The 18,778-nt window shown below is 37.8% G+C and overlaps 1 protein-coding gene across 2 annotated transcripts in view; it reads right to left on the bottom strand.

Annotated features, from left to right (window-relative positions):
- Positions 1-4,992: 4,992 nt before the first annotated feature.
- The window catches only part of DAPP1 (dual adaptor of phosphotyrosine and 3-phosphoinositides 1), a 59,067-nt gene continuing 45,281 nt past the window's right edge, over positions 4,993-18,778 (bottom strand). Inside the window, exons 5-10 of one of the 2 annotated variants that reach the window (XM_015450684.4) lie at positions 16,428-16,475; positions 14,983-15,045; positions 14,194-14,279; positions 11,929-12,016; positions 9,919-9,952; positions 4,993-5,849 (exon numbers count right to left, since the gene is read on the bottom strand). In XM_015450684.4, the coding sequence (XP_015306170.1) occupies positions 5,833-5,849; positions 9,919-9,952; positions 11,929-12,016; positions 14,194-14,279; positions 14,983-15,045; positions 16,428-16,475 (336 nt within the window). In that variant the 3' untranslated portion in view covers positions 4,993-5,832. Of the gene's footprint in view, positions 5,850-7,920; positions 9,953-11,928; positions 12,017-14,193; positions 14,280-14,982; positions 15,046-16,427; positions 16,476-18,778 lie in introns of those variants that run through there. The other variant, XM_005555532.5, reaches the window with a different exon arrangement.

Here is an 18,778-nt window from a genome sequence, read left to right as displayed (position 1 = left end):
TGGGATATTTGGGGAAGAAAGTTATCTCAGGGCCTCCAAAGAAGCAGAAGCAGTTGGATATATGAGTATTTATTTCAAGGAAGTGGCTTATGCGATTGTGGGGACTGGCAAGTCTAAAATCTGTGGGACAGGTCAGAAGACTGAAAAGTCTCAGGTAGGAGCTGAGGCTGTGGTTTGGGAGCAAAAGTTCTTCCTCTTGGAAACTTCAGGTTTGCTCTTAAAGCCTTTCAGTTGATTGGATGAGTCTCACACACATTATGGAGGATTATCTCTTTTTACTTAAATTTAAGGGATTATAAATGTTAAGTACAACTCCAGAATACGTCCACAGGAGTACCTAGATTCAAGTTTTATAATAGTTTTTTAATATAATAGTTTTTTAATAACTAGGCAATGTGTCCTAGCCAAGTTGATGCACAAAACTAACCTTCACAGTCCACTCTTAGTCAGCTTGGCACCTGTATGCATCTTTTTTGGGTTTTTTGTTGTTGTTTTTTTGTGAGACAGTCTCACTCTGCCACGTAGGCTGGAGTGCTGTGGCCTGATCTCAGCTCACTATAACCTGCCTCCCGGGTTAAAGCGAGTCTCCTGCCTCAGCCTCCCGAGTAGCTGGGATTACAGACGTGCACCACCACACCTGGCTAATTGTTGTATATTTAGTAGAGACGGGCTTTTGCCATGTTGGCCAGGCTGATCTTGAACTCCCAACCTCAGGTGATCTGCCTGCCTTAGCCTCCCAAAGTGCTGGGATTACAGGCATGAGCCACTGCACCTGGCCTGTATGCATCTTAAACCATATTTTAGTCTCTATTCAAATAAAGACAGTAACTAGGTTGTACTTCTAACATGTACAACCACGAATATTCCCTGGAGGAGATTTCCTCAGAAGAGGATGCAATCCATTCTCCAAAGGAGGATGCAAAGTCCTTGGTGATCACTTTTTTCCTTGCTATCCTGTACCTTAATACTGCGATGTAAGGATACTATTAATATATCTTACATTAGCTAAGAGGATAAAGGAGGGGGAAAAAGATTTGTTCAGTATATATATGTGTGTATGTGCAATATATACATATTTGTATACATAAGTACACAGACATAATCACAGTTCTTGTTTTGGCAATTGGACATGTGATTGTAGCTGGTATTTTTAACACCTTGCATTGCCTATTCCATATTTCCTTGCTCTCAGCAAGCAACTTGGCTATTTGGGATTCTGCCTGGTGAGATATTCCAAACCTTCATTCCTGAAGAATCTGAGCCATTCGTTGTCCTTCCTGTATTAGGTTTTAAAGTTTTCCATTGACTTTAATCAGGGCTTGGTAAAACAGATCTAGTGGATCTCCTGTATTCCAGACATACCCTTCTTTATTTCCTTGTGCAGTAGCAGCCCAGTTTCCCCAGGCAATCAGGACTAGTCACCATAGTCAGTACAGTAATTCTCTTCTTTATGTGTTGATTCAGAGGCATGAGGAGTGCAAAGTGGCAGAGTAGTAATCTTAATGTCCAGTTTAATAGAATCATTGTGTCTCCTGGTTGAGGTATTACTGGTTTTGGAACAAAGTCTGCTAGAACTAAAGAGCATAGGAACTTGGGGACAGAAAACAAAAATCATGCCAGTGGTCAAGGGGTGATAGTGAGTGGCACAGCTCCCATTTCCACCCCTTCATTGCTGGATCTGTGAATCCTGGCTCTGGAAGAAAGAACACCATATATTGGATGCTGATTTTACAGCATATATAGCCTCCTGGAGAACATTGCCTCAGCCCTGCAAGATACCGCCACCTACCTAGTGCTGTAACTGAGCTTTCAAAAGGCTATTCTACCATTTTCTCAAGCCAGCTGCTCCAGGATTATGGGCAACATGGTAAGACCAATGAATTACATAAGCAATATAGAAAACAGTGTTGCCTCCAAATTCCAAAGATGCTTGTTAGGTATGTACTGTTTTTTGTTTTGTTTTGATTTTCAGAGGGCCAGATGCAACAAGTTGTTCTTTACCTTAGGAGAGATATCTTGACATGTCCCACAACACTGCACCCCTAGAAATTCTGGTAAATTGGAAGGCACTTGAATTTTTGTCATATTTATTTCCCACTCTCTGAGACAAATGTCTCACCAATATGTCTAGGGTATTTGCTACTTCTTGTTGACTAGGTCCAGTCAACGTAGTGTCATCAATGTAATGGACGACTGTGATGTCTTGTGGAAGGGAAATGCGATCAAAGACCCTGTGGAGAAATTATGACATAGGGTGAGAGAGCTGATACACCCTTGGGGTAGGACAGTAAAGGTATGTTGTTGGCCTTACCAGCTGAAAGCATACTGCTGTTGGTGGGGCTTATGGACAGGGATGGAGAAAAAGGCATTTGCCAGATCAGTAGCTGCATACTGGGTGTCAGCGGATGTGTTAATTTGCTTAAGCAATGAAATCACATCTGGAAAAGCATCTGCAACTGGAGGCACCACATGAGTAAGTTTGTGATAATGTACTCATTCTCCCAAGACCTGTCTTTTTCTGCATAGGTCAAATAGGTGGGCTGAATGGAGATGTGGTGGAATCGCCACCATTGCATCCATCAAGTCCTTGATGGTGGCACTGACCTCTGAAGTCCCTCTGGGAATGTGGGCTTGCTTTTGGTTTACTATCTTCCCAGATAGAGGCAGTTCTAGTGGTTTCTACTTGGCCTTTCCTATTATAATAGCCCACACTCTGTAGATCAGGGAACCAATGTTGGGGTTCTGTCGGTTGCTGAGTACAGCCATACCTCATTCATTAACTATGTCTAGGATTTGTTTTAAAGTGTTCCAAACAGAAAAAAAAAGAAATTTTTAAGTGTAGGAGAGATCAACAATATGGCAAAATATTGATGACATTTTGAAAATTTCAGGAAAAGTTAAGCAAAAAAAATAAAAGATGAAATTGTTGCAGATGGTATCTTTGTGTAGAGAAGGAAAAAAAAATGTAAGTTTTTTGATCATGCAGTTTGCTCTTGTTTAAGACCTGTCTTTTTGGATCATGGTTTGCCCCTAAGTTTTTGTTGTTGTTGTTGTTAATAAAGGCCAACTTCAGTATCTGATTTAAACAAACCAGGCTGGACTTGTCAGTTGCTCTGGTTTCATCACATAAAGGATACTTTATTGTCTGAGGCTGTGCTTAGCTGTCTTGAATAGCTAAGTTCATCAACCCAAGCATACCTTGTTTTATTGCTCTTTGCTTTACTGTGCTTTGTAGATGTCTTTGTTACAAATTAAAGGTTTATGGCAACCCTGAGTTGAGCAAGTCTATTAGCACCATTTGTTCAACAGCATATATTCACTTTGTGTCTCTCTGTTACAGTTTGGTAATTCTTGCAATATTTCAAACTGGTTTGATGATGATTATATCTGTTATGGTGCTTTGTAATCAGCGATCTTTGATGTTACTATTGTAATATTTTGGGGTGCAATAAACCACACCCATATAAGGCAAACTTAATAAATGTGTGTGTTCTGGCTGCTTCACTGACTTGCTGTTCCTCCATCTCTCTCCCTCCCCTTGGGCACCCCCTTCCCTGAGACACAACAGTATTTAAATTAGGCCAATTAATAATCCTAAAATGGTCTCTAAGTGTTCACATGAAAGAAAAAGTCTCACATCTTTCATTTTGAATCAAAAGCTAGAAATGATTAAGCTTAGTGAAAAAGGCGTGTTGAAAACTGAGACAGACCAGAAACTAGGCCTCTTGTGCCAAAAAATTGTGAATGCAAAGGAAACATTTTTGAAGAAAATGAAAAGTGCTACTCTAATCAACACATGAATATGAAGCAAGACAGCGTTATTGCTGAGATGGAGAAAGTTTGAGTGTGAGTGGTTGGGACTGAAGATCAAACTAGCCGCAATATTTCCTTAAATCCTAATCCAGAGCAAAGCCCTAACTCCTTTCAATTCTATGAAGGCTGAGAGAGGTAAGGAAGCTGTAGAAGAAAAGTTCAAAGCTAGCAGATGTTGGTTCATGAGATTTAAGGAAAGAAACCATCTCCATAACAAAACTGCAAGGTGAAACAGCAAGTGATGATGTAGATGCTGCAGCAAGGTATGCAAAGGATCTAGCCAAGATCATTGATGAACACCACATTTTCAATGTAGCAGAATAGTCTTCTATTGGAAGAAGAGGCCGTCCTTTGAAGCTTTGAAGCCAGTCATTGACTTCTTTCTAGCACTTTCACAGCTAAAGAGAAGTCGATGCCTGCCTTCAGAGCTTCAAAGGATAGGCTGACTCCCTTGTTAGGGGTTAATACAGCTGGTGTTTAACCTGAAACCAGTGCTTACTTACCATTTTGAAAATCCTAGGGCTCTTAAGAGTTATGCTAAATCTACCCTGCCCCTGCTCTATAAATGAGACAAAGCCTGATAATAGTACATCTGTTCTCAGGATGGTTTACTGGATATTTCAAACCCACTGTTGAGATTTACTGCTCAGAAACAAGAATTCTTTCAAAATATTACTGCTCATTGAAAACGCACCTGGTCACACAAGAGTTCTGATATGTACAATAATATTAATGTTGTTTTCATACCTGGTAACAGGATCCATTCTGCAGCCCATAGACAGGAGTAATTTTGACTTTCAACTTTCAAATCTTATTATTTAAGGAATACATTTCATAAGGATATCACTGCCATAGATAGTGATTCCTTTGATGTATCCAGGCAAAGTGAACTGAAAACCTTCCCAGAGGATTCACCCTTCTAAATGCCATTAAGAATATCTGTGGCCAGGTACAGTGACTTACGCCTGTAATTCCAACACTTTGGGAGGCCAAGGCCTCCCAAGAGGAGGTCAGGAGTTCAAGACCAGCCTGGCCAACATGGTGAAATCCTGTCTTTACCGAAAATACAAAAATTAGCAGGGTGTGGTGGTGCACACTTGTAGTCCCAGCTACTTGGGAGGCTGAGCCAGGAGAATCGCTTGAACCCAGGAGGCGGAGATTGCAGTGAGCTGAGATCACACCACTACACTCCCGCCTGAGTGACAGAGTGAGACCTCATCTCAAAAAAAAAAAAAAACACCCAGAACCCAAAGAACAAACAAAGATAAGAATATTTGTGATTACAGGAGGAGGTCAAAATATCAACATTAGCAGGAGTTGAGAAGAACTTGATTTCAGCCCTTATGAATGACTATGAGAGGTTCAAGACTTACTGGATGAAGTAGCAGATGTGACGGAAATAGTAAGAGAACTAGAATTAAGAGTGAAGCCTGAAGATGGGTCTGAATTGCTGCAATCTCATGATTAAAATTCAATGGATGATGAGTTGTTTCTCATGGATGAGCAAATAAAGTCATTTCTTGAGATAAAATCTACTTCTGCTGAAGATGCTGTGAACTTGTTGAAACGACAATAAAAGATTTAGAATGTTACATAAACTTAGTTGATAAAGCAGTTGCAGAGTTTGAGAGGAATGACTGCAATTTTGAAAGAAATTCTACTGTTAGTAAAATGCTATCAATCAGCATCTTATGCTACAATGAAAGCTTTCAGGAAAGGAAGAATCAATTGATGTGGCAAACTTCATTTTTGTCTTATTTTCAGAAATTGCTGCAGCCACCCCAACCCTTAGCAAGCATCACCTGATCAGTGAACAGTCATCACCTTCCAGGCAAGACTCTCCACCAGCAAAACGACTGCAACTTGCTGAAAGCTCAGATGATCATTATAATTTTTTTAGTAATAACTTTAGTATGAATTGGGAAACAAAAAATGGTGGGACTTACTTTATTGCAGTATTTTCTTTATTGTAGTGGTGTGGATCCAAACCTGCAATATCTTCAAGGTATTCCTGGATGGCTATACCAATGATGCATCTGGAACAGGGGAAATAATCATAAGATGGGATCAGGGACCTGCTGGGCTAACTTCTCTGGCTCCAATCTTGCTTTTTCTGTGGAAAATATGGTCATTCTCAAATGCCTCCCAGATATTTCTGGAAGTCCTCATGGACCCTTCACATGTACTCCTGAAACCACATGGCATCTGCCATTATTTTATTTTCTTTGTTCTTGCTGTCTGGGATGATTATGCCCCACAACCCTGGCCATTGTTGCTACTGCTAAGTTAGGTTATGGCTGCTGTTGTCTACAAGGGCACACAACCCTTGCTTAAGGCCAAGGGTGCCATCTTTGTTCACAGCTGAAAATGTGACACAACTTACTATCTCATTGTCTGTGCACTGGAGACTCTGGTGAAATAGCTCCTTTAGATTTTGCTAAGGAAGGACTGAGTAACAGTCAAGAATGTGCTCTGAATCACCTTTCCCCTCTAATGATGCCCATATTCCATCAACAAAACATGTGCACTTCAACCCTTTCTGTCTTCAGGTGAATTCTTTCTCAAGAAGGCTATTTCCTTTTACCTGCCAGTCAGCTAGACCTATGCTACTCAAACGTGGTCCACAGACTGGGCTGTTGTGCACACTCTTTGCTAGCAAGATAAGTACAGAAATGCCTGTTTTAAGTGTTGAAAAACTTACAACAATTTAACATAGTAACTTTGTGTCTGTTGAATCTGATAATAGTAAACTGGGATTGTGATATTTGTATTTTTTGCTTGATTTTTCTAGTAATTTATTGAATTTTATGAGATCTCAGTCTGTGATAGATTATAAATTGAAAAAAAGAAAGAAAGAAAGAAAGAAAATCAGATGCTTTGCCGCAGATGGTTTAAGAAACTCTGCTTGACATTATGGTCAGACAGCCTGAATTCATAGTGAGCAGAACGTAGGCTCAGCCTGGCACTCTGCTATGTAGTATACTTGACTAGGAAGAGTTTGGTAGAAACATGGATTTGCTGCAGAGGATCTGAAGTAGTGGAAAAGGAAGGAAGTAGAACTGACCTTCTCCGTATAATAGTTCTCTTGCTTTCTGCCTGAAACAGGGACAGAGCATAATGCCCTGACCTGCATGCCAAGCACTTGTGAGAAATAAGGAGAGAGGAAACCACTCTCTTGCATGCCATGTGGTTGGGAAAAGAAGGGTCCTGCCCTACTGAGTTCTCTGATGTCCAGCTGTTCTGGCATAGGGTGAAGGTTTCCCCCAGAAATAGTACAGATGCTCCTTGACTTATGGTGGGGTTCCATCCCAATAAGGTCAAATTAAATCAAAGATATCAAAGGAGGAAATGTATTTAATACCCCAATAGACCCTTTGTGAAGTTGAACAATCCTAAATCAAATCATGATAAGTCAGGGACCATCTGTATTAGCCTTCTCTCACCATGCTGGTGTCTCCATTCGTCCAGAGAAAACTGCTCCTGTGGGCCAAGATCTTCCCAGAGGGAATTCTGAGAATAACTGCTAATACTCTGTCTTAATAAGTTCATACCTGTTAGCAGACAGGTCATAATGCAGATATCCGACTCTCTTTTCTCCCATATTCCCCCGCTCTGATCTGCCATTGGCACAAAACATCCTCCCTCTTTTTGGACTTGGAGAAATAGCTGAGGAACCCTCACAGGCTCCACTTAGGAGTTAGAATCATTTCTTTGCAGGAATGCTGAGGGCAGGCAAAACACCTAGCCTAGTACTAATTACATAGCAGATACATGTTAGCGCACCCTTTTCATGTCAAAACTCTCCAACAAATTGTTTTATCCCCTGCTGAAGCACCTGTTCCATCATATAGCTTTATGTACTTCTCTTACAGTAATTGTCTTATTTACTGCTATATATATATATATATATATATATATATATATATGTTTATCGTTTTGTCCATATTCAACCAAGAACTCCTTGAGGTCTTGGACTATTTCTTCAACTTCCAATCCTTTGTGGTTAATAGTCTAACTGAAGTGAATTCTTCATTGCTATTTATTATATTAATCAGTTGTATATTTCTTTCAAGTTACAAATATTAAAATATATTTAATAGCAAAATAGTACATACACAGCAAAATCATGCTCTTTTTAATAAACAGAGTCAAAGAATATAAATAAACAGGTTATGTTTTATAAAAGGTAAACATAGTAAAACACAGTATTACACACAAAGAAACACATTTGTTTCTAAGAAAACAAACATAGAACCATACACATCCTTGAGGATTCATTTGTAACTTCTGGTTTGTTTGTTGTTGTTGTTGTTTTTGAGACGGAGTCTCACTTTGTCACCCAGGCTGGAGTGCAGTGCCACGATATTGGTTCACTGCAACCTCCACCTCCTGGTTTCAAGCAATTCTCCTGCCTCAGCCTCCTGAGTATCTGGGATTACAGGCACCTGCCACCGTGCCCAGCTAATTTTTGTATTTTTAGTAAAGACAAGGTTTCATCATGTTGGCCAGACTGGTCTCGAACTCCTGACCTCAAGTGGTCTGCCTGTCTTGGCCTCACAAAGTGCTGGGATTACAGGCTTGAGCCGCCACGCCCGGCCAGTAACTTCTTACTTTACAAATGACACAATGCATTTTAACTCAACATTTGCTTTATCCCATATAATACAAACATAACAAAATACATTTAAAATGGTGTTGAAATATACAAAAATTTAATGTAATTTCTGAGTCTTAGATGTTTAAATAAGAAACTTCTTTAACCAGGTATCCCTTTGGACTGCAAGAGCAGTTTATATGATAACTTTGCATCATAATCTTTTTACTCTCAGGCTCTTCAAGCGTTTTTATCTTCTTTGAAACTTCTATCTAAACAAAAATAGTATTAAAAAAATAACAGAAGGGGTTAGAGTCTACCAATGAACTGTGGACATCAGTATCTCATTCTTCTGTTTGTCTCCTTATTCTAGTTTGAAAAAGCTTTGGAACATATTATTACCTATCATTATTACATATTTCATGTAGCTTTAGTGTTACTCCCCCAACTGGAAATAGAAGTTGCTCTTTAGTAAGGCCCGGGGTGCTTAGGGAGCAATGCAAGATTTTTCTTACATCTCTTGGGTCAACCCTATACAACTAATTCTGGGAAAGGAATTGTTAAAATACACTGTCCTTGAGAAGTGTCTTTTGGTCCATTTGGAGAAATGGTTAAAGATAGCTCAGTGCTTACAAGTGTCTATTATGATTACCCTCATGACAATAACTATTATTAAACTAAAAGTTACCTACTGCTTTATCACCCTTCCTCAATTTATGCTTTCTCACTCTTTAAAACGTTTACCCCCAAAGGGTGAAAATAATGCCTTAAAAATTGTACCTTCATTTACCTTTATTACACTACTTAATTGCCCATAGGACATCTAGCTCTCACAGTTTTATCATTAGAAGCAAAGGACTCACCAAATTTCTGAACCTTTTAAAAAGAGAAAATAAATGCCACAAGCATTTTCCATTTTAGTTTTGGAAATGTTCTTTTTTTTTGTATAAAGAGGGAAAATTAAATTAAAATAAAATAAAAAAAAAAAAAACCTCTTCCCTGAAAATAAATGATGTTTGCTGTCTCAGTACAAATCCTGCAGAAGTCATCTAAGCTTCTAAGTATCGGTTTCCTTCCTGGTTAATAGCACAACCTGGATGTCAGACAGGCTGACCATGACTCAGAGTGGGACTCTAGGCAACTAGTGTCAATAGGCTTGGGGACCACAATGAGTGAAAACAAAAACCCTTCCTCCTCCATTGTGTGTTCTACGAGTGAGCAGACCTAAGAGTGGTGGTTTAAGCACTTTCTATCAGAATGGTGATTGCTTCAGCATTCTCAAGGAGATGGCAACATCATGGAGGGGCAGCAACGTGAATCAGCAACGTGGTATATGGGTCCCAATCAGCAACTGCTTCTGATTTGTTTTTAAAGGAAAATCCTTAGCTGGTTTTCATTTGAAGCCTGCTGCACATCACAGCATCAGGGAACATTCCACCTTGCTCCTGGGCCAGAGCAGTCTTTGGCAAGAAAGATCTATTCAAAGATGAACGACCGAGATCGGATCGTACCTTCCCCTCGGTTGAGCTGTTTTCTTATTTGTGACTGTAATAAAGCACACACACGTGTATCCATTATTGAGTGATTGTAATGAACCCTGGATTCTAACAAATATTAAATAAGACATTTGATTAGTAAGGATGTCATACAACTATAAGTTAATTATCATGTGCCCACCCCCAACTACAAGCTAATTATCGTGTGTCCAGAAAAATTTTCTGCATTTTTTTTAGGACACATATTGTAAAGTGATTGCTAAAACATGTACAAATTGGGAATTGGTCTAATACTTATAGTAATCTATAAAATGCAATAGTATTCAATGAGTCAAAAGAAAAATATAGATCTAAAATTAATATGAAAAAATGTTCACAATATATTGCTAAGTGAAGTGAGCAGATATAGAACACCAGCAAGTGATTTGTTTTGTTTGTAGTTTGTATATTATCAATAAAGATGCTATGAACATTATCGTAACGTTTTTTAGTGGATACATGCACTCATTTCTCTTATACACCTCAGCGTGAAAATGCTGAATTATAGTGTAAGCATACGTATAGTTTTAAAAGAAACTGCCAAGCAATTTTTCAAAGTAGTCATACACATTTTCATTCCCTCTAGCAATGTAGGAGAGTTCTAGTTCCTTTGCATTCATGTTAATACTTGATATTGACAGTCTTCAGTTTATCCATTCTGAAGGGTGTGTAGTGGTACATCATTGTAGTTTTTACTGCTAGCAAGTGATTAAATTTTGTTTTTAAATATTTATTTGTACAGAGAGAAGTCTAAAAGTGTGTATACTTGATATATTGTTCTATAATTCTTGTATAATGATTCTGTGTTACTTTGATAATTAAAAATAGAAAGAATAAGAAATTAATTCATATCTGAGCAAAAGTTTCACAAGGCAAATTATCCCTCACTGAATAATAAATACATTGGAACAATTTAAAAATGAATGGTATACTTATTTGAATTTCAAACTGAAAAGATAATTGAAAGCAAAAGTCTCAGTATCTAGAAAGGAATTTTCACATATGAGACAATTTTACAAAAACTAGTTAAGAAAAATGTTTTATGTTTGAAATCATCTGGCTGGGCATGGTGGCTCACACCTGTAATCCCAGCACTTTGGGAGGCTGAGGCCATGGATCATTTGAGGTCAGGAGTTCGAGACCAGCCTGGCCAAAATGGTGAAACCCCGTCTCTGCTAAAAATATAAAAATTAACTGGGCATGGTGGCGGGCTCTATAATCCCAGCTATTAGGGAGGCTGAGGCACGAAAGTCGCTTGAACCCGAGAGGCAGAAGTTGTAGTGAGCCAAGATCACACCACTGCACTCCAGCCTGGGCAACAGAACGAGACTCTGTCTCAAACAAAAAAAAAAGAAATAATCAAAGCTTTCAAGATGGTATTTATAGGAAATTTTAGTCAGCTTTAAGGACAAGTTCTTGGCTAACAACTCACTAATTTGCAAGCACGTGAAAAACACGTAGAAGATTGGTGAAGTTTTGTAAGTACTCACTCAGTCTTCTCCCCGGGAGATATATAGAGAGCAGACAAAATAAACCAGCTTTTGTCCTTGACCTGTACAAAGTGATGCTTACACTGGAAACTAAGCTAAGTTCCTCTGGCAAACTTTCTTCTCTAACAATTTAAGAGGCTTTTCAACTAGAGAAATAGGTCGGCTTTCCTCTGTCAGACCTTCTAGTCCTAAATGTCCCCCTCCAGATAAAGCTGAACTAACTGACACACCTTAAAGGAAGTCTGATAGGTGGTTATTAGGCTAAGGCTCTATGTCTAAGACCCAAATACAGCTTAATTCTTCCTTTTTTACAACCCTGTCTTCATCTCTTCTCATGTCCCAGAAGAATTAACAGACTGTTCCGCAAGCCTGGAAGTAGGCACCCAGACACCTCTTTGATTCTCGGGGATAGTGTGATTCTTTTGATAGAAATATGTTTGAAATCATCAACATGTTATTTCTCAAGACTCGACATCTGAAGGCTTAAAACTCTCACCAGTTTCCAGCGTAATATCTTGATCCACTCATCAGCTTCTACTCCGGTCTTTGCACAGAGATAAAATGTCCTGAATGGAAATACCAAACTAATAGGACAAAAGAAAGAACATAAGATATTGCAGATGATTAGCTCTCTCTCTCTCTCACTATATATATATAGGTTGATTAGCTATATATATATATGTTGAACACTAATTAGAGTATTGCAAGGGAAAAATGAATTGATAAAGGATCCAGGTAAGTACCTTGAAGAGCTGGTATATATGGACCTATTACTGCTAGCAAACTGCAGAAATGTTAAGGAAGTTGTAGATTCATATTACTACTCCAGGTCAGATGTATATACTCGAATAAGACTTTGAAGAAGAAAGAAGCATGTTCAGGACACCCCCAGATCCTTTTGTGGTTTATGTCTTAGGCTAACTCTAATACTTCTGTATTTATTCAGCTGTTCTCTCAAAGATCTCTCAAAACCTTGTGCTATGATTCAAAGAATAAGCAAGACAGGAAAGTTTGCTAAAAAGAACTCATTTGTGTTAGCTTGCTTCAATGAGGATAACTCTGCCTTCTGTGGTTGTTGGCAATTTCAACTATCGAGACAGTAAAAAGAGACAACAAAACTCAATCAGTTATTTCTCCCATCTCTGAACAAGAGTCAATCTCTGCTTCAGGGATATGAACTTTCCTACTGGCACAAAATACTTTTCCTAGATATAGAGTAATTTTTCATTTGACTGTGTCTGATTACCTAGTTAAAATTATGCAAGTGATAATAAGGTCAGCCCTAAATTACACATTGAACATACTTCCTGTACTTACAGTTGAGATGCAAAATACTAAAAATCTTTTCTCTTTTTGTGAAAAAAAGCCTTCAGGAGGGTTTCTTAAAGCCTACGCTGTATATTTTGTTGATGCCAGCAATTAATATTGAATAGGTAAGAGGTAAGTCCTTGTGCATAGAAGGTAATACCTTGATGTGAGGTCTAGTGGAGGGTGAGTGGACAGTGGTGGGGAGGAGTGATAGAGTGCATATACTCGAAAACTGGTTTCTGTAATTGTCATTGTTTGGTACTCCCTATGGGAGACATTATTAACTGCCAATTAATACAGATACTTTTTCCTTTCTCTTGCTAACAGAACCCCAAGCAATAAATCCTAATTTGTTTAAGCCAATTATCACCAGCTGCTGGGGATGGCCATGACACCTGGTCTTGGCCAATGAGATATAAGAGAAAATCTCATAGGGGAGATTCTGGAGAAACATTGGTTTTCCTGATAAAAAGGGACACACATGGCTGATACCATCCCTACATCTTTCTTTGTACTTTGTTGAAAACATGAGACCTACAGGTGTAGTAGACACTTGAATCCTGAAGTAGCCAGCATGAGAAAAGGCCAGGAGAACTGTAGAGACCCTGGACCTGACCTTGTCACCATAGCTGCTTGCCTCCTGGTTTTTGGATATATGAGAAAAATAAAGCTCTGCTAGCTCATAGGGCATGTCTGTGCAAATTTTAAACAAGACACCCATTCTCAGTTGATATTATAGAATTAACATTAATTTCCTCAGGTGTAATAATGATATTGTAGTCGTATAGGTGATATTTTATTCTTAGGAGACACATACTCAAGTCTTTAGGGGTAAAGTGCCATGATGTCTGCAAATTACTTTCAATTGATTCAGGAAAAAAAAAAAGTGGATAGACTGGGATAAAGCAAATATGGCAAGATATATTAATAACTGCTGATGGAGGGTATATAAACGTATGTCTTTCAACTTGTGTGTGCTTGAAAAACTTTAAAATAAAAGGTAGTGGGAAATAAGACATGCCTTTCTCAAGACTCTTCTCCCAGTTAGAACATTTTTATAATATACTGATTATGTTAGAAAAAAATATTTTTGTGCCTTCTGCCAGATATCGTCATAAAAATACAAATCACCTATCATTAGAGTCAACAAAGTTATAATTAAAATGGGGGAGAGAGCCTCAAAGAAATTAAATTGTCTAAGATGTAAATGGCATCCTCTATGTGAGTCATACTTCTCCAGTACACAATGTAAGCTGAACTGGCCTGCCTGTTTGTTTAAGCTACTTTAAATGAGGTGTTATGTCACGCTCAGCTGAAAATACTCCTAATATGTAGGCATGCCCCTCAGATCTGAACTTTGTAGACATTGAGATATACAGCTTTCTATTCCTTAGCCAAAATAAGTGTCTGGCAAGAAGACATTAAAAAATGTTTTCTTAATAAAACGACTTACCAAAAACAGTTTACTCTTTCTTGTGAATAATCAAATTGTACAGCTGAACATTCTGTTAGGTCTAGGATCCGAATTGGTTCTGGTGACTAAATAAAATAAAAAGCAACATATATCATCTTAAAACAAAAACAAAAACAAAACAAAACAAAACAGAAAACAGACAAATCTGTCCCTCACTTATTCCACTCACAAGTCTTCCACTATGTGCAATTGTCAAATTTCACTAACAAGACTGACAATAGAAAAGCCCTACCACGGGAAATCCTTGGTTTTGGAATGAGCCTTTCATAAAACTGGACGTTAAGATACTGCCTTTATCAATTTACTGATGAAGATGGATTTTAACACATGGAAGAGAGGCATATTTTTCTCTCATTTTTTAAAAACTTCTACTTTCTTAGAAATTTTAGAAAAGTGAGAAAAAATAATTTTAAATTGGCTTAATGAAATGGGCATGGGAAATGGACAGACTGTATTTTTAATAAAGGGACAAATTGCTGCAGAGAGACAGTTAATAAATTGCGGCAAAAGAATAATTACATTGCCCTAAACAGAGGGAATTATGTGCTCTGGGGAACTATAGCCAATCCAAGAGAGCAATTTCTGGGATACACATCTCATCTTTGCAAAATAACTCTGTTCATTTCAGGAATCAAGATTTCATATCTCCAATCATTTATTAGGTGTTTCAGGTGGATATAAAAATAATTTCAGAGATTTTAAAGACATAAGTTTCTTTCATCTAGAGAATTGATTTTTAAAGGAAAAATATATTATCACGTTTCTCACCATCTGGTCTTTGTAGTATTTCAGTTCATTCCTGTGCAGAGTAAACCATCTTGTTTTCCAGGTCTGAGAAAAAAACACACACACAGAAACACACACACAAAGTTTTGAATGCAGGAATGCAATATTTGAACCAGATGATTTACTTTCATTTTAAAAGTATCTAAAAAATTAAATACTATAACCCCGAAAAAATTCTTGTGTGTCATTTCTGAGAAAAAAAGTTTCAAAATATCTATAAAAATTAAAATAATTTCTTGCATTAAGCTCATAATGAAGGCAGATATATCATTAGTATATTTTTAAATACAAAAAGAATTAGTCTATCGTAAATATTGAATATGATTTATAACAAAAATGAAAGCAGATATATCATTAGTATATTTTTAAATACAAAAAGAATTAAGTCTATCATAAATATTCATGTGATTTATAACAAACCACTACAATTTCCATTTTATTAACCCTATAATAAAGATAAATATTGTTCTTTGAGTACCTAATATGGACGATACACTATCGTTGGAGGCTTTATATATTATACTCAATCCTCACATACAATGCCAGTGTTATTATTCTTGTCTTACAGATAAGAAAACTGAGGTTTAGGAACCCTGACTCACATGCTATTCTAAACCTTGCCTAAGAACTCCAAGGTATCAGTGGTAAAAACCGTCGCAGCCCACTGTTACCCTCTTACATGCAAACAGCATCCTACTCTATCCTGTGTGGCAATGTGCCCAGTTAAAAGAAGTAACAGAGGATTTAAACATAAGTATGCTATGAATATGAATACTCTCTGTCCTCAGGGAGCATTTGATCTAGAAGGGACACAAATAACGAAATTATTTAGGCTAATTCCAAGCACGCCAGTACCTGTGAGAGGTTAAATACTGTGAATCTTAAAATAAGAAGGAACAGGCACATTCTATGAAGGTCTTCTTGGCACATCCAGATGAAACAAAGGAATTCTAAAAGCACAATCTCATAAATGGGGAACATTTGGATACTCTGAACTTGTAAAAACCTAAATTATGTTTTTCTTTGGATTTTATAACATAGTTTCAGTAGCATCAGTGATGTTTTGGGCCTATCTTTAAGCAAACATTTTATACAATTTTGACTTCTTGTTTTAGAAAAAGAACGAAAGATGTTCTAGGTTAACTTGCTATCTTCATCCTCAATCATTCCATTAAGAGGACTGTATTTTATTGACTTTTAACTATAGGCTATACCTATGCAGGGCTTTGTCGAAGAATAGTCAAGTCATTTTCCAGAATTTCGACTAATGAGCCATAAAATGGACTCTTGAGTCAGGTAAATATTATAAGTGGGTTAAAATGAGCAGGCAATTATGCTTCCAAGAAAAACTATCAAGATGCGAATTGAATCTACATGACGTGTTTTCTTTTTCTGTGGCTGGCATGAGCAAAACCATACTTCCTTACCTTGACCAGGCCTCCCTGTTTGGTGAGGTAACCTTCTTTGGTGCCCAGCTGAAAAAGAAAAGCACTGAATGAAGCCCAGAACTGTCACAACAGGACGTTTCTCCTTCCTTTCCTGTCCTATTTTTAAATGAAGAATGTTTGCATTTGATCTTTAAATTACTGTCTATTTTTCACCTAGGCACTTGAAAAGCTTCCATGTGCTGAGAGAGATTGTTTTCAGATTGGATCTACCCGCGTCATTCGGTAGCTACTAACTCTATAGCAATTTGCAAACAGTAAACCACATTGTTTCACTTATAAAAGTCCGTATTTGTCAGTGTGTCATGTGAAATCCAGCTGTTTGGATTGTTACAGGGTTATTAGCACATAAACACGCACACATCTATTGTCAATACGTTTGGGAGACTGGATTAAGAAAACAAGGATGTTTTTACTTCAGGGCTTCCCAGAGTCTGTATTATGCTAATACACTTTGTAAATTTTTAAGAGGGAACCTTAGAAACAGCATTTTTACCATTTATTTTATCACATAATCCTCTTCCCCAGCTCCCACACTCTCTTGAGATCCATGTTCCGAGAAACAGACTGTCAGGAGTATAGATTTATTTACACCTGATTTATCCAAAATGACTTTGAAATAAGAATGAGCCAGTTATTTTAACTTATGTTGTCATTAATTTAAAGGTAAAAACAACAGCACACACTTAGCTAGCACCAATGAATTACAAGGAAGGGTGGAGAATTGTGTGAACAGAAATTTGCATACGACAAGTAGCCTAACATCAAAAAATCTATCATTTCATAAATTCCAGAAGAAATTCAATTCCTAGTAGAATATTTTGTTCAAATGTGATGTCATCATATGTCTTAGTAAGAAACAAAATTAACAAAAATTGGGAAGTGATTTGGTTGACACCAAGGTTCTTTCTATGGTAATTTCCAGAATATTTTTTTCTGGGGTGAATTCTCCCTACCAAATAAAAAGAGGAACAACCATCTCTACCACAATAAAAAGAGTTAAAGCAGGAAATAAGCAAATACTTCATTTAAAATCTTAAGATATAAAATTAAGGATAAACTACCCAAATGTTCACTTAAATAATATTAATCAATATTAGTGAATTTGATATCTCATAATCAGTGTGATTTATTTTGACATTAAAGAAATTGAATTGACACAATTGAGTTTAGGTGTTATGGAAGGGCAAAAAGTAATTATTTGGGGCTTCTACAGGTTAAAACCTGTAGAGGCAAAATAACTAGCAGTAAATGGTTACATAAAAGATCCTGATAGAATTATTTACTGAAATCAAGCTAGGGAATAATCCCATCTTACCTCCACCCAAACAATATGATATAAGTGTAGTATTTTTCTAAGGTTTTGATAAGTGGAAGGCTGCATGGGAAAGCACTGAGACTATTAATTTTATTCAGGGTCTCAAGATGATAAGAAAGTAAATAATTATAGAGCAGATTTATCTTTAAAAATCTATGATCTGTAACAGAAAAACTGTTTATAAGAGCCCCCATTGGGGTACCATCTAAATGTTCAAAAACAAAGGACTATCCTTTCTGCCATCCTACCTCCCTACTTGTCTCCCAGCCTTAAATGTAGTCAGAAGCCAACAGGTCAGGTAAAGCAAGGCAGGCATTGATGTGTGTGTGGAGGGCTTTCAAGCACCTTAGTACAAGGTAGTGGAGCCCAAGCAGGGCACAGGGAGCCTCTGTATGGACAATGGCGGTGACGGTGGCAGCAGCAGCTGTGTGCGAGGCATTGAAGCCTGGCAGGGTGTGAAGGGCTTCTGCCTGAAGGGGTGGATTGGGCAGCTACTGCACAGTTTCAGAGCCAAGTTGGGCTAGGTAGGCATCTGTAGTTAGGGTGGGAGCAGCAGTGGCCTGGAACTGGGCATTGAAGCATGACTGGGTGATTGGAGTGTCGGGGTAGGGGTTGGGTAGTAGAAATAGTGATGGGAGATTGCTTATAGTCAATTGATCATCCCATAAGTAAGTGTACTGACGATGATAAGATCCATATTTTCTCACTGTGGAGAAGGGAAAAAACTACAATGAACTTTGTGGTATTGGAAGTATTGTTGTGAACTCATGGATGGATGAATGAATCGATAGATAAATACAGATGTAAAAGTATGTATGTGTACATGTGTGTATACATACATATCTTCCCAGCTCTGCTCACTGAGTGGGCTGGGAGAGCGACATCCCAATAACAATAAGCACATAGTACCTAGATGTCGATTTCCAAAGTGCTATTCTGAGGAAACAGAGCAGGGTTTCTTGGAGAAATAGCTGGTTCTAGAGCAGCGTACAAAGAAAGAACAAGATAAGTCTGA

Source organism: Macaca fascicularis, chromosome 5 (genome assembly GCF_037993035.2).
Source record: "Macaca fascicularis isolate 582-1 chromosome 5, T2T-MFA8v1.1".
Lineage (NCBI taxonomy): Eukaryota > Metazoa > Chordata > Mammalia > Primates > Cercopithecidae > Macaca > Macaca fascicularis.
Note: the sequence above shows the minus strand (reverse complement) of the source record. Positions and strands in the feature narration are given on the sequence as shown.